The 15,487-nt window shown below is 39.9% G+C and overlaps 1 protein-coding gene across 6 annotated transcripts in view; it reads right to left on the bottom strand.

The window, feature by feature from the left end:
- LOC122541750 (serine/threonine-protein phosphatase 2B catalytic subunit beta isoform) overlaps window positions 1–15,487 on the bottom strand; it is a 117,102-nt gene that overhangs the window by 21,914 nt on the left and 79,701 nt on the right. For all 6 annotated transcript variants that reach the window (XM_043678655.1, XM_043678657.1, XM_043678660.1 and 3 more), the window contains exons 6-12: window positions 10,681–10,820; window positions 10,504–10,581; window positions 4,039–4,133; window positions 3,397–3,522; window positions 3,201–3,278; window positions 2,238–2,319; window positions 1,477–1,574 (exon numbers count right to left, since the gene is read on the bottom strand). In XM_043678655.1, the coding sequence (XP_043534590.1) occupies window positions 1,477–1,574; window positions 2,238–2,319; window positions 3,201–3,278; window positions 3,397–3,522; window positions 4,039–4,133; window positions 10,504–10,581; window positions 10,681–10,820 (697 nt within the window). The remainder of the gene's footprint in view (window positions 1–1,476; window positions 1,575–2,237; window positions 2,320–3,200; window positions 3,279–3,396; window positions 3,523–4,038; window positions 4,134–10,503; window positions 10,582–10,680; window positions 10,821–15,487) is intronic.

The following is a 15,487-nucleotide window of genomic DNA, read 5'->3' as shown; positions in this document are numbered from 1 at the left end:
CAAATGAGAGATTATAACAACGCCAAAAGACTCTACAACTGTTTACTTTTCCAGCTGAACAGAGGTTTGAGAACAACCTATTAAAAGTTTGAAAAGCAATGAGGGGTGATTCTGACATGGATGATAATAGACCGCTATAACTGTTTGGTGAATCAATTAATGAGGGGCCGAAAAGATATCAACAGGACAAATGGAGAAGTCAGAATAATTTGTTTCTCACAGAGGACTATTACAACATAGAATATTTCACAAGTAGCTAAAGAGGCAAAGACATTACAAAGTGTAACACAATCTCAGTATTTTAATAAGGAAAAATTATGATGATAATGGGTAAGAATGAGGAAATTGAGTTAGGGTAGGCAGTTTTGGTTCAGCAACTCATATCAGCAGTCACTCATTCTTTTGTTGTCATACATACTCAAATATTGAATTTGATTCCAGATAAAGTTTCAAAATATTTTGGGCCCCTTCCTCCCAGTGTTGCAAAGTATTTGAATCAAACCAGTTTGTAGTTGGAATTCCATAGGCTATTTTTATTTTGAAATAAAACAAGTATGAACACTCAAAGGAAGTTTAATCACAAGCCAATGCTGGGATGAGTTTCCTCCCATTCAATTGCAATGGTGTCAAAAAGACTTGATCACAATTTCAAACACTCACTCTTACACAATCAATCATCTTAAGTCCCAATATGAATTAACAGACTCCACAATATTTCCTGAAAAGATACTTCTGGAAAGTTACACAGACATAACTACTTCTAACATTGATGCACAGAGCCACAGAAGATTGTTTTATCTGTGGAGGAAGGAAAAGCACATTACAAGATCTGAAGACAATTCAAGCAAACGGAGTGAACATGCATGCACAGTACACAAATATGAACAGAGGATAAATACTTTGGTGCCATTTCATGGGGTATATGTGATATACTCCACGCTTACTGTGCCTCATTTATTGGTTTTCTCAAGTTAAGACTGAATATCATACAACGATCATAAACAAATTGACTTATAGTAATAGGACATGTAAAATATTTGTGCTCTTTTCACTGAAGCTTGGTTTGTTTGGTCATGGTCACCTGAAGTCAACAGGATATGCAGCCTGACTGTTTATGGGACTAAGAGCTGTAGTTTACACGATTTAAATTATTTGGATGTCTGAATTTACAACATACAAGGCAGCTCTCCTAAAATAGTCACCTTTAAAAATACCCCCGACCTGAAGAAGCATCTAAGCAAAAGCAAAGGTCAGGAAATAAAACATGACCAATATTTAGCTTTGATATCTGATATGTAGACCTTGGTTAGCATGCATTCATATTGCCTGGTTACAAGTAACAGTGCTTAGGTCAGCCACTGAGACAGGAGCTAAAAAGCATCACAAACTCCCAGCATGCATTAGGTGCAGTGCTAGTGAAACAGTGAGATATGCCCCAATCCACTTGAGGCACAGGAAGAGGCAATGCATCATTACCACTTTGTAGGGTCTGTCGTCCTCCTGCCAACACCCCACTTGGTAACATTCCGGTGGGAGTTAATCCCTTCAGTGTCAGCACACTCTCACTCTCCTCTCTGTAAATGTGAAACATGGAGAATATTATGCAGAAGTTCTGAATACAAAGAAAATAAATTCTGCCTAATATAAACAGACGTGAGAAACTGCTACCTAAATAACCACAACAACATCCCTTTGACCCTCATGTGTTGTTGAAGATTTAGATCCATGCAATTACCCATTTTCACTGAAAGTAACTGCCAAATTCAATGACACTATTCAACAGTATGAAGTTTCCAGGGAGGGTGGCAAGTGGTGCAGTGCTGTGAACTGCAGACCACTGAATCCCAATCAGGTTGTGATCGGGTTGAATACTCCCTCCCCAGCCAACATTGCAATAAGATCTATTCCAGAGTTTGCACTGTGATCAGGAAAGCAGTGATTTATGAATATCCAATTCAATACCACACCTTACACTCCAATTATTCGTTAAGCCAAGATCGGAGTAGGGAGACATTTGCTATCTTATAAATCCAATAAAACAATGGGTTTACAAAATAATTAGCAAAACCACTGTAGATTCTAGAGACACCAAGCCATATAAAACGTTAAGTGATTAATAACCAAAAGGTTTGCTCAAGGTGTTCTTTAAAAGCTTTCCTTAAGAGGACATTATTGAAATAGATGCTCACATTTGGTTCTTACACTATGAACAATTAGAAGACAAAAGGAATTCTCACCTGAGAACAGAAAATACTCTGGCCATTTTGCCAATTGCTCGAATCTTGTTCCTAATGATCTCCTTCCGAGCTGCAGCTGTACCTATTTAAAAAATAAACCACACTTGAAGCTTAGACTAATACAGCATGGAAGTAGACTCTTCAGTCCAACTAGTCCAGGAAAACCACGTTCCCAAATCAAACTCATCCCACCTGTCTGCGTTGGCCCATATCCCTCCAAACCTTTCCTATTCATGTACTTATCCAAATGTCCTTTAAGTGTTGTAACTGTATCTGCATCCACCACTTCTTCTGGCTGTTCATTCTATACATCAACCACTGTAAAACAAAAAGTTGCCCCTCACGTCTTTTTTACATGTTTCTCCTCTCACCTTAAACATGCATCGCCTACCATAAAGCCAATTCTGTATTTAATTTGCTAGCTCTCCCTGAATCCCATGTGATCTAACTTTACTAATTAGTCTACTATGCAGAACCTTGTGAAAGGCTCTATCAAAGTCCACGTAAACAACTTGTGTTTTGCCGTCAATGTTTTTTGATACCACTTCAACAAACATTTTGTAACAATTTTCCTGCAGGGCATTTTTCCCATTTATACTTAGCTCTGTGATCTGTCCACTGACTTTGAACTAATGATTCAAATTAAACTCTTACAGTTAACCTGCCAATGCTTTCTTCGCAGGAGGATCATTGCTATATCAATGCTTGGGATGAATTACGGTATTGAGGCTGGAGCTGAAGGTTTTACAAAAGGTTCCTGAAATCTTTGATTGGGAGACCTGAACTAGTGAAGCTGCCTTACAAAAAGCAATGCCAACAAATCAACTCTCCAAGACACTTTAAATTCTCCAGAAATAGTGTGTTTGAAACACATAATATGTTAAGAACTTGTTGAGGGTAGTTAAGAACATTTATTGATCACTTGAATAACCTGTACACCATTAAAATACAAAGCTCACTTACCATCAAAAGCATCATCGCCTTCAGACATAAGCTCATCATCAGAGCAAATATTGAGGACATTAACCAACATCTCCGTTACTGTACAAAAGAAATAAATTTATTTAGATTTTATCTTTCATCTGTACCACATGTTACAATTTTACTTTGCTAATATTTTAAATTTACCTTCAGTAAAATGAGTGTTCAATAGCTATACCTTTTTCTCCGACAAATGGCAGCGACCATGTAAAGACATCCATGAAGTTAGGCAGCCAGTAGGGATGAGGAGAACAGTTGAACTGTCGAATATTCATCACATTGTTTTCATACTTCAATACAGCAGCTGAAATGAAAATTGTTTCTCAGTGATGTGCTAAATATTGCAGCGTACAACAGAGAGTTGTGTCAAACAGTAAAAGCACCTGAGTAAACAGCCTGAAAGAAATGTTGATTTTACTCCGAGGAACAAGTTTGTAAAATGGACCAGGCAGAGGCAAATCGACTGAATACTTGCTGAACAGTTGACAAATTAGCTCGTGCGCCCAACAGAAGTTTACAATGTTGCTACTGGCCTCAATGGCTCACATGCCTGAAAAGAAAATTAAAATCAGGTTTCCCAATGCTGACCACTATCAGCTGCCCCTGCAGTATAGTGCGTGAGCTAATTTGAGAGAGGAAGAGTGAAAGCACAGTTGATCATGGTGTCCCTCTACAAGAATTCTTCACTAGGCTACTTAGATGTGAAGATGACAATGGCCTGGGAGCATGCAACTTGCAGCAGTCTGTCAGCAACAAATAAAAGAAAGTCTTTTCTTTGAAAGAAGGTGGAAGCTAATAGAATAAGATTGAAATAACTTGCCTTTATTATTGTAGACGTCTAAGTAGTTTGGTGCAGAAAAGATTGTAATTAATGATGGAAACCCAGTGGTTTGGCTTTTTCTGTACATTCTATAGCTGTACAAATAAAAATATGGAAAGCAATTATAGATACTCACATTTGAATTTAAAACCTGTATATAAAATAATCCCTGTATAATTATCAGAACTTAGTAACCAAAGAGAAATAACTTTCATTTATGTGGTGCATTTGAAAATCTCAGTCTCTGTTCAGTTGTGTGCGAGAGCACCTTAAGATGGAGGCACACTGAACTGTCCAGTGAAGTCAAAATATAAAGATTAGAAAAGCTGTCAGTGCCCTCCACAGGAATGCTGGCAATTGTGGCTGTGACCCTCCTGATCCTCATGGCTCCTAATTATGAACTCTCAGCTCCATTCACTTTGCAGCACGAGTCTGCCTCCAGCCAGACTCCAACAATAATAGGACACTTATTCAATCCAGGAAAATCCCGATACCATCAGCAAACTGCAAGTGCTGACTTGACCTGAGTTTTGGCAGGGGAGCCTGAAAGCACATGCAAGTCAAGGGCATCTGATGCATTATTTTCTAGTTTTGCTGCTGGCCTCACCGCCAAACGATGGGAAAATTGTGCTGGTTTCTTGGCAATTCAGGGCCTTAAAACCCAAGTTCTACCTGACTTTGAAGTATGGAGTATCCTGTTTGAATTCTGGGACCATGAAGGTTTGAAACAAATTGCGTTTTGAAAACGCAAACAAAGATTCTATTACTTGAAGCAACTCTCTGCTTCTTTGATGGATAAGCTCTCACTCAATTCAAAATAATTAGAGCATATATTTATAATTAATGTGACTTCTGAGGTTGCATGATATGCACTGAAGCCACCTGAAATATTCAACTCAAGACAGCAGGGTCCAAATTATTGGTCTATTGGGACTCAGCTAGGAATAAAGGAGATAGTGACAACTGCAGATACTGGGAAGTCAGAGTTGATAAAGCGTGGTGCTCAAAAAAGCACAGCAGGTCAGGCAGCATCCAAGGAGCAGCAGAATCAACGTTTCGGGCATAACCCTTTATCAAGGGCATGATGAAGGGTCATGTCCAAAACATACTGTCCTGCTCCTCAGATGCTGCCTGACCTGCTGTGCTTTTTCCAGCGCCACACTTTATCAACTCACCTAAGAATAAAACCAATGAAAGCTGGTTTAGGTCTTCCATTTTTAAAAAAATTTTGTAATACACTTTTGAGTTCTCTCAGTTGAAAGAATTTCTCATTGCACTGTTAACACTAATCACAGTCTTCTACAGTGCTGTCATTTACTTTGTGGAAAGTGATTGCATGTGTTCTGGACATGATCTGACCCCAGAATTGCATACATTGTTGGACTATGCACACTACAGATTACTGGACAGCAAATATTTTCGAAGGGTGCTGAGTAATACACAGATGCACATCATAACAAAGAATTGTCAGTAAAATGAAAGGAAACTGTTCTTAATCAATTGAGTAAAATGGGGCATTTAAATACAGTTGATTACTGAGCTCAGCATCAGACATTCAATTCTACCACATATACAACTCCAGGAGACTGAAATTATACTGCTATCTGCGAAACGCACCCAAACCCCTTGAATATGTTGAGTGATTCATTTCTCCCACGTCAATGTGCAATCAAATCAGACTGTCAATGGGACCCAAGAGCTTATCACCATTTTTACAGCATGTTTGTAGTAATATTGTTTCATTGATGAATTACTTCATAATGTTTGACTGTATTTAGAATCCAAAGTCCATTACCACACCTATAATGAAACTAAGGACATTAGCTAGGACCAGGCTAAAATCCCATCTTGCTTAATATTGGGATATTCCGAACGATAGTGTTATTGCAGTTTAAATAATATAAACAAATGACTAACCTTCCAAATCCCAACCGTCAATAAAAATTGGCTTTATAAATGTTAAATTTCTCTTGCTCTATCACCATACTTCTGGCACACTAGTTTTTAAAACTCAGAACGTGAAAACACAATTTGCATTCATTTCCTGGAGGGATTGTGCAGCTCTTTGTATTGGCAGACAAGTGGGCGGACCCCCCCACATGGTACCCTGGAGAGTATTACATCAGTTTTTGATGACAGCCCTTCGACTCCGGAGCACCCAAAGGCAGTGGAGCAGAGCCAACACCAAGCAGAAACACAGTACCCTATTCCCACAACACTCAAGGGCCACTGACCACTTAAGCTCAATGCACATGCGTAATAATGATTCACAGCATTAATGTCAATGGACACATTGAGAGAGTAAAGTGTCCTCCCTTACCCCAGAAAATACTGGTGAACCTTCATGAATTCTGGAGCTAAAGCAGGTGAAACAAATCTTTTGATAGATTAGTTCGAGGTTAAAGAATTTGAGCTTGATGATGGTTGAGACATAAAGTCTATAGTTTAGGTACAAAACAAACTAAACAACGAACAGAAGAAAAAGGGAAGGGAATTGGAAAGCATTAAAAACACCAGGAAAAAAAAAATTCAGAGAGATGCAGCTGTTGGGACAATTTAGGAACACAATTTCTTGAAGGATAAGCAACAGTTAACCAGAGCAGAAAATATTCCTGAGAAGCCAGGAATGAAAAGATTGCAACGGGCAAATGCAAGAAATAATCCAGATGCAGTAATGATCCGCTAATCTGAACAGTCCAGAGTCTGAACTCCTCAGTATTGCTTTCATATCTTTCACTGACATCCAACTCTTGAACTTACAATTGTTTCTATTCAAACTACATGAGACTATTTGTAACATAATTCCCCCAAACTAAAAGCTGAATTAAGAGACGCTATATTAAACTAAACTCAGTCAAGGATGACAGACTGAGCTGTATTACAATAGCATGAACCCAGCGAACCGTATGCAGTCATGTGTCTGGAAACCAGTGACATGATAATAGAAATAGTCAAAAATGTTATCTCTGTACTTTAGTCAGATAAATAGATGTGTTAGAGAGCTACTACTTGGGACTGCTCATCATATCCCAATGTATGGCAAGCTAAGAATTTCAACTAACACTGAAATTTACTAAATTGGCAAGAAACGGTGGTGTATAGATAACATCACTGGTCTAGTAATGAAGAGGCCCAGGCTAATAGAGTCAAAGACATACAGCATGGAAACAGATCCTGCGGTCCAACTCATCCATGCTGACTAGATATCAGAGATAAACCTAGTCTCATTTGCCAGCATTTGGTCCATATCCCTCTAAACTCTTCCTATTTATATTCCCATCCAGATGCTTTTTAAATGTTGTAATTGTACCAGCCTCCACCACTTCCTCCGGTAACTCATTCCACATACACACACCTTCTGCATGAAAAAGTTGCACAATGTGTGCCTTTTAAATCTTTTCAACCTATACCCTCTAGTTTTGGACTCCACTAGCCCAGGGAAAAGATCTTGGCTATTTATGCTATCCACGTCCCTCATGATTTTATAAACCTCTAAGGTCACCCCTCTGCCTGCCTCAAATGCTCTCGGGAAAACAGCCCCAGCTATTCAGCCTCTGCCTATAGCTCAAACTCTCCAACCCTGGCAACATCCTTGTAAATCTTTTCTGAACCCTTTCAAGTTCACACAACATCTTTCCTTTGGAGGGAGACCAGAACTGTACATAGCATTACAAAAGTGGCCGAACCAATGTCTTGCACAGCCCAACATGATATTCCAACTCACATACCAATGTGCTAACCAAAAAAGGGAAGCATACCAAACACTTCCTTCGCTATCCTATCTACCTGTGACTCCACTTTCAAGGAGCTATGAATATGCACTCCAAGGTTTCTGATCAGCAACACTACCCAGGACCTTACCATGAAGTGTGTAAGTGCTACCCTGATTTTCCCTTCCAAAATACAGCACCTCACATTTATATCTGGGTCCCTCTGGGTCCCACCCCACAACTTAGTTTAAATCCGCCTGAGTAGCTCAAGCAAATCTCCTCACCACTATGTTAGTCCCCTTCCAATTCAGGTGCAATCTGCCCTTCTGAAACAGATCACTTCCACCTCAGAAGAGATTCCAAAAACCCAAAAATGTGAATCCTTCTCCCCTGCGCCAGCTCCTCAGCCATGCATTCATTTGTCCCATCCTCCTCTACCTAACCTCACTAGCTCATATCTAGTTTTATCCAGATACAACTACCCTCGAGGACCTCCTTTTAAAATTCCTGCCTAACGCCCTGAATTCTTGCCTCAGATTCTCAATTTCTCTTCCTATGGCGTTAGTTCCAATCTGTAAAAGTACTTCCTGCCGGCCCTCTCCCCTTTGAGAATATTCTGCACCTTAGCAGAGATATCCTTGATCCTGACACCAGGCAGGCAACACACCATTTTGATTTCTCACCAACAGTTGCGGAAACATATGTCTGTACCTATGACTAGAGATTCCCTTACCACAAATGATGACTTGGAACCTGGCATACCCCTTGTTACACTACAGTCAGTCTTCGTATGTTACATTCCGAGTCCATCACCTCCTACATTTTCCAAAACAACATACTTGTGTGCGATGGGGATAGCCACAGAAGAGTCCTGTAAGACCTTCCTCCCTTCCTGGCCATAACCCATCTACCTGACTGTATCTGGTTTTTCTCCCTTCCTACAACTGCCATCCATCATATCTCACAGCTTTTGTAAATTCATTATTGCCTCTAACTGTCGCTCCAACCTATTCATGCAATCCGACAGGAATTGCAACCAAACATTTCCTGCAGACATAATCATCAGTAACATAGAAACTCTCCCTAATCTCCCATATCAGACAGGAAGAACTCATCAGTCTCCTTAAGGCCCTCTTTGCACCCAAACAATTTACAGACCCAGAAAATACCACACAATCTTAATGCTCTAAAAAGCACAGTTCCAGGCTACCTTATGTTTTATATTTTAAATTTTAATTAAGAGACAGAACTCAATAAAATGCATAATAAAAAGAACCCATTCTACTGACTATTGTAGCTTTTCAAAGTTCACAGTAAGGTTACTTTAAAAAGCCACTTTGTTGCTCCCCTGCTGTGAGCTCTCCCACATAGGTTTCATCAAGGTCAGCTGTGAATCTCGCTGTTATTAATTTTTCTTAGAGGAACTCCGCAGATACTTGAAATTAAACAGCAGAGGCAGTAGCTGTGCAGACTTACTGCTGGGTCAGACAGCAGTGTCAGTTTCTTTCTCTGTTTGAATCCCTTCCCACGAGGCCTGATTTCCTCTGCTTTTAAAATGCTGTGGTTCTGATCCTTTTTCACCCCGCAAGTTCCAAAACAATGCAACTAACAGCTTGTAAAACAGTAATTACTGTTCCAAAAATTTGAGGAAAACAGCTCCAACACAAAATCCCTCCAAACAAAAAAAGGAACAATGCTTCCAGCCACAACTTTTTCCTGTCCTCCATCTCAGATTACCTGCTCTGGGGCCATGCCTAAAAATCACATTAAGATGGCTGTTGGAATTTAATTCAATTAATCTGGCATTGTTTCAATGGTGACAATCATCTGATTGCTATAAAAATCCCCTCAGGTTCACTAAATCCCCATCAAAAAGGAAATTGCGATCCTTAACCAGTCTGGCCGACATAAATTGTCCACATACGCATGTGGTTGCCTTGCGTCTGCCCTCAATTCAAGGGCAATTAGCAACAGGCAAAAAAATGTACGCCACTTCAATGATAATCACATTGTAACAAGTTAAGAACCTCAGACTCAGGAGGCGGCCAACTCAAGGGTAAACACTGCATATAGTAAAACTCAAGAAATCACAGTCATTTTGATATCTTCACTATAACTACAAAATGTTTGAAAATCCTGACCAACCAAATCATCACTAACTTATCAATTCACAATCGTATGAAATTAGTTTTCTAAATGTAAAGTGGGCTTAAGCCCAAGAATTAAATGCTCCAAGCACTTGAAATAGTTCCAGTGATTCTGAATATCAAAGTGGTCATTTTAATGCCAGAGTTTTTACAGTGTTTGTGGGATATCCCTCTATTAGAAAGGCATAATATAGTTCAGTTCATATGTCATGCAAGTTCATATCCTAAGCCAGATAGCACCCAGGAGCGTTAACTTTGACTGATTTTAACCACTCTCTAGCCTAATGATAGAGGCAAAATATAGATTCTTCTCTTCAGGGAAGGATGACAGGCACAGACTGGTGGGTTTTTTCCGCCACGCCACACTATTTAATGCTCTCAGCTGCAACCAATACGTGAATTGGGTAAGTTGTATAGAGTGATTCACCCCAGCAGCTTAGACCCTCTGGCAACATATCAATTCTCGAGCCCATTGCTTTTCAATCCAAATCATAAAATCAAAAATCCTGTTTGTTTTCACACTCTTGAAATCTGGTTTACAATTTAACTTGCAACAAACCATATGTTCTGTCATGACAATGATACTGGTTTAATTCAGTGTTACTTACCCTGCATCCTGGGCCTCATGAGCTCGAATTATGGATAGCAAATTATTGTGTTGTAAAAATTCACAAACAGCTGAGTAACTGAAATACAAAGGTGTCCAATTAATATCCATTTAAAATGGCAGAGAACTCAAACTGAATGCACATTGACAAAGCCGTGCACCTGCCCACAAACTGCACCTGTAGAAGTAGGAGCATCCTCGCACTGTATTATGACTGAAGTGTTCTTGCGCTTTCTCATTTCCAAAATCCTCTGAAGGGTCTGACCACAACAAATCACACATCGGCCCGAATGCAGGTGGCTCCTTAAACCTATCTAACTGTAAAGAGACAAGTTGGGAAAACTAGAGAGTCAGTATCACTTGTAAAACAAAGTTGCTTCAATTGATATAAATCAGTAATCACTTCCAGAGTAGACAGCTCTACAAAACTGACCCGAGTTGGATTTTGATCTGTGGAGAGTTCTTTATGGGATACAGGAGGTACCTCTTTCATCACATGTAAAAGCATAACTAACTGAGGAAGTGGAGTTAGTGGTTGGGTGAAGAGCCTGTGGACATTGTCCTTTTGCCGATGAGCTTACAATATCTGGTTTACAATTTAACTTCAATCAAGTCATACATTCTGTTACAAAGAAGGTGGCTTAATTCTGTGTTACTTAGCCTGCATCCTGGACCTCATGAGCTTGAATTATTGATAGCAAATTGTGTTGTAAAAATGTTATGGGAGGAAAGAAAGTCAGACAGATTATAGAGTACCTCCTTTAACCTTCAGTTTGCCTGATGCCTAGTAAAGCCTGTGGTTAATAGTGCAATGATTGTTAAAGTGAAGGCAAGCAACATTCAAATGATAATACCCTGCTTCTCAAGGTAATTGGTTGTTCAGCCTTCATCCCAACTTTAAGAAATTTCTCATCTCCATTTGTAACTGTATCACCTATTTCTTGATTCCTTCAAAAGGAAGCACACATCTATCCTATCAAGCCACCTCAAATATTTTACACTTAATAAGACCACTTTTCATTCATGGTTAAAATCTCAATCTGCACAAACTTTCTCTCAGCAAACCCATAATCTCAGGAACCTGCCGAGTGAACTTTCTCTGAACAACCTCCAAGTACAGCCTCATCCTTATTTCAAGAGATAAAAAATGTAGTTGCAATTTCACCATTATCCAGTACTGTTGTAATTCCCTATTTCTATAGTCCATCCCCTTTGCAACAAAGGTAATCATTCCACCTGCTCCTCTGATGCTGCCTGACTTGCTGCGCTTTTCCAGTACTACACTCTCAACTCTAATTTTCAGGATCTGCAGTCCTCACTTTCGCCTAATCATTCCATTTGTCTTCCTAATTACTACATGCCACCTTTTTTTTGTTCACATACAAGACACACTGATCCCTTTGCACCACAGCATTCTGTAGCTTCTCTATTTAAATAACAGTTAGTTTTTCTATTCTTGCTGCCAAAGTAGACAACTTCTCATTTTCATATTGCACTCCACTTCCCAAATGTCTGTTCAATTACCTAACAACATCATTGTGTGAACGGTCAATGTGTTTCCTACATTTCAGTAAATGTGTAAATATCATCGCAACAGCCAGTCTCATTATCTAGGTTATTATAATTTAGACGGTAAATTGTTGAAGCCCAGCATTTCACTCATTACAATTTGCCAATCTGAAAATGACTTCTTTATCGCAGCCTTGACTAACTAGCATAAAACAATCTTATAACCATGCTAACAAAGCAGACTCAACACCATAAGCAGTTACCATGTGCCTGAAGAAGGGCCTGTGCCCGAAACGTCGAATCTCCTGTTCCCTGGATGCTGCCTGACCTGCTGTGCTGTTCCAGCAATAAAGTTTCAACTTTGATCTCCAGCATCTGCAGACCTCACTTTCTCCTCCACCATGTGCATTAACCTATTACATAGCACCTTATCAATAGTGAAATCCAAATATACTATATCTACTGGTTCCCCTTTACTCATCTTGCCTGACCTTAATACACCCTCCAAAGAATGCTAATAACTTTGTCAAACAGGTTTTCCCCTTCATGAAACCACAGACTGCGTGAGTGATTGTTTTGTAAATGCTCTTCATTTCATTGATTTCAGAAGCTCCCCATTTACAAGATGGCTTACTAGTCTATAAAAGTATTCTGGGTTGCATTGCCGCATTCTTGAGAAATGTGTATTTTCCATTTTTCAATCCACTAGGTCCTTCCAAAAATCAAGGACATTTTGGATTATTACAATCAATGCTTTACTACCTCTGCTGTGAGTTCTTTTAAGACACCACCAGAGAGGCCATTGGCACTTAGAGACTTGGCAGCCTTTCATTCGATTAGTAATACTATTTTCTTCTCTACTGTTAGTAACGATTTTCAGTTCCTCCCTCCCTTTTGCTTCTTGATCTCCGACTATACTTGTGGTGCTTTGCAGGTATTCTATGGAAGATGGATACAAAACACTTGCTGAAAGTTTCCAACTCTCCCTTTTCCATTAATTCCAATTTCACCCTTTAAGGAACCAATGGTCACTTCAGTTCTTTTCCTTTTTACAGATTTTTTGAAACTTTACTGCCAATTTTTTTTTTAACATTCCTAGATGGTTTCCGCCTATATTTCCATTTGCCTGTTTTTTAGTTTGAGTTTTCCAAAACTTCTTGCCTATCACTAATTTTTGCAGGATTGTATGCCATTTCTTTCAATGTGATACCACCCTTAACATCCTTAACACCCTGAACAAATCATGCACCATTCTGTATGTCTCTTTTTCTAAATTGAATATATCTTCGTTGAGTTTTAAATATCTGTTTTAGCTAATGCTTCCAATCCATTTTAGCTAAGGTGGACAGTGAGAGCCTTTTTCCTTGGATGGTAATGGCTAGCACGAGAAGACATAGCTTTGAATTGAGGGATAACAGATATAGGACAGATGTCAGAATTAGGTTTACTTAGTAGTAAGGTGTGGAATGTCCTGCCTGCAACAGTAGTAAAAGCACCAACTTTAAGGCTATTTAAATGGTCATTGGATAGACATATGGATGACAATGGAATAGTGTAGGTTAGATGGGCTTTAGATCAGTATCACAGGTCGTTGCAACATCGAGGACCGAAGGGTCTGTATTGCACTGCAATGTTCTATTGTTCTAGAATTCTGCCTTCATATTCTTGTAACTGCCTTTATTTAACTTTAATTAAGGGATGGAGTGACAGAGAGGTTGGACAAGGTTGGTCAGGGAGGAAAGTGGAGGGGCAGCAAGGACAGACATGACAAGCAGGCTGCACGAAACCTAAGCGTGAACGCCTCAAGCATGAACTACAAGAACCCTGTTGGCTCCAAAGTGGATATCAGTGCTTTATTTGTTACTCACACATGGGACATAGGCACCGTTGATGAGCCAGTACTTATTACCCATCCATAGCTGCTTGAGAAGATAGTGGTGAGGTGCTATTTAGAATATCATTCAGAAACATCAAACTCTGGAAACATGTAGCATGGGGTCTGACAAGAGGAACAGGCATCGCTATCAGAAATGTATTGGCAAGATTGGGGCAGAGGAGAATGAAAGCACATCAACAATGTCCACAGAGGTAGACAAAGATAAAGGAATAGTAAAGCTGTTATGATTATAGAAGGGAAGAGTGCACTACAGTTGTAGTCAAAGTGTATTTGTGGGGGCCATGGCCAAATATCGGAGGGTGGGATTCAAGTTCACTCCAGAACCTGGAAAATTGAGCATTTAGATGGATGGAAACAACATATTCTTGGAACATGAGGGAAAGGCAAACAAAGATTGGGCACACATTTATGAGGATGGGGGTCTCCAGCACAAGCTTATTTAGGAGCAAGAAGAAAAAAAAGGAGGCAGTTACGATGTCAATTTTTGAGTCCGAACTCTCCGAACCTGGCAACATCCTTGTAAATCTTTTCTGAACCCTTTCAAGTTCACACAACATCTTTCCTTTGGAGGGAGACCAGAACTGTACACAGCATTCCAAAAGTGGCCGAACCAATGTCTTGCACAGCCCAACATGATATTCCAACTCACATACTAATGCGCTAACCAATAAAGGGAAGCATACCAAATGCCTTCTTCACTGTCCTATCTACCTGTGACTCCACTTTCAAGAAACTATGAATATGCACTCCAAAGTTTCTGTTCAGCAACATTCCCCAGGACCTTACCATTAAGTGTGTAAATGCTACCCTGATTTTCCCTTCCAATATACATTTATATCTGGGTCCCTCTGGGTCCCACCCCCACAACTTAGTTTAAATCCGCCTGAGCAGCTCGAGCAAATCTCCCCACCACTATGTTAGTCCCCTTTTAATTCAGGTGCAATCTGCCCTTCCGAAAGAGATCTCTACCTCAGAAGAGATTCCAATGACCCAAAAATGTGAACCCTTCTCCCCTGTACCAGCTCCTCAGCCATGCATTCATTTGCCCCATCCTCTCATTGCTATCTTCACTAGCTCGTGGCACCGGGAGTAATGCAGATACAACTACCCTTGAGAACCTCTTTTTTTAAAAAAATTCCTGCCTAACGCCCTGCATTCTTGCCTCAGATTCTCATCCTTTTCTCTTCCTATGTCGTTAGCTCCAATGTGTACGACTACACCCTGCTGGCTCCTCTCCCCTTTGAGAATATTCTGCACCTTCTCAGAGATATCCTTGATCCTGACACAAGGCTGGCAACATACCATTCTGATTTCTCAGCATCAGTTACAGAAATGTCTGTCTCTGCCTATGACTGAGAGTCCCCTATCACAAACGATTACTTGGAACCTGGCACATCCATTTTTATATTAGAGTCAATCCTGGTACCAGAAACCTGACTATGCATGTTACATTTCCCCCCCCCCCCCCACCCCCCCCACTATAGGAATTGCAAGCAAATATTTCCTGCAGACGTAATCATCAGTAACATGGAAACTCTTCCTAATCTCCCATATCCGACAGGGAGAACACACTCTATTT

Source organism: Chiloscyllium plagiosum, chromosome 38, assembly GCF_004010195.1.
Source record: "Chiloscyllium plagiosum isolate BGI_BamShark_2017 chromosome 38, ASM401019v2, whole genome shotgun sequence".
Taxonomy (NCBI): domain Eukaryota; kingdom Metazoa; phylum Chordata; class Chondrichthyes; order Orectolobiformes; family Hemiscylliidae; genus Chiloscyllium; species Chiloscyllium plagiosum.
This window is presented reverse-complemented; position numbering and strand designations above follow the sequence as displayed.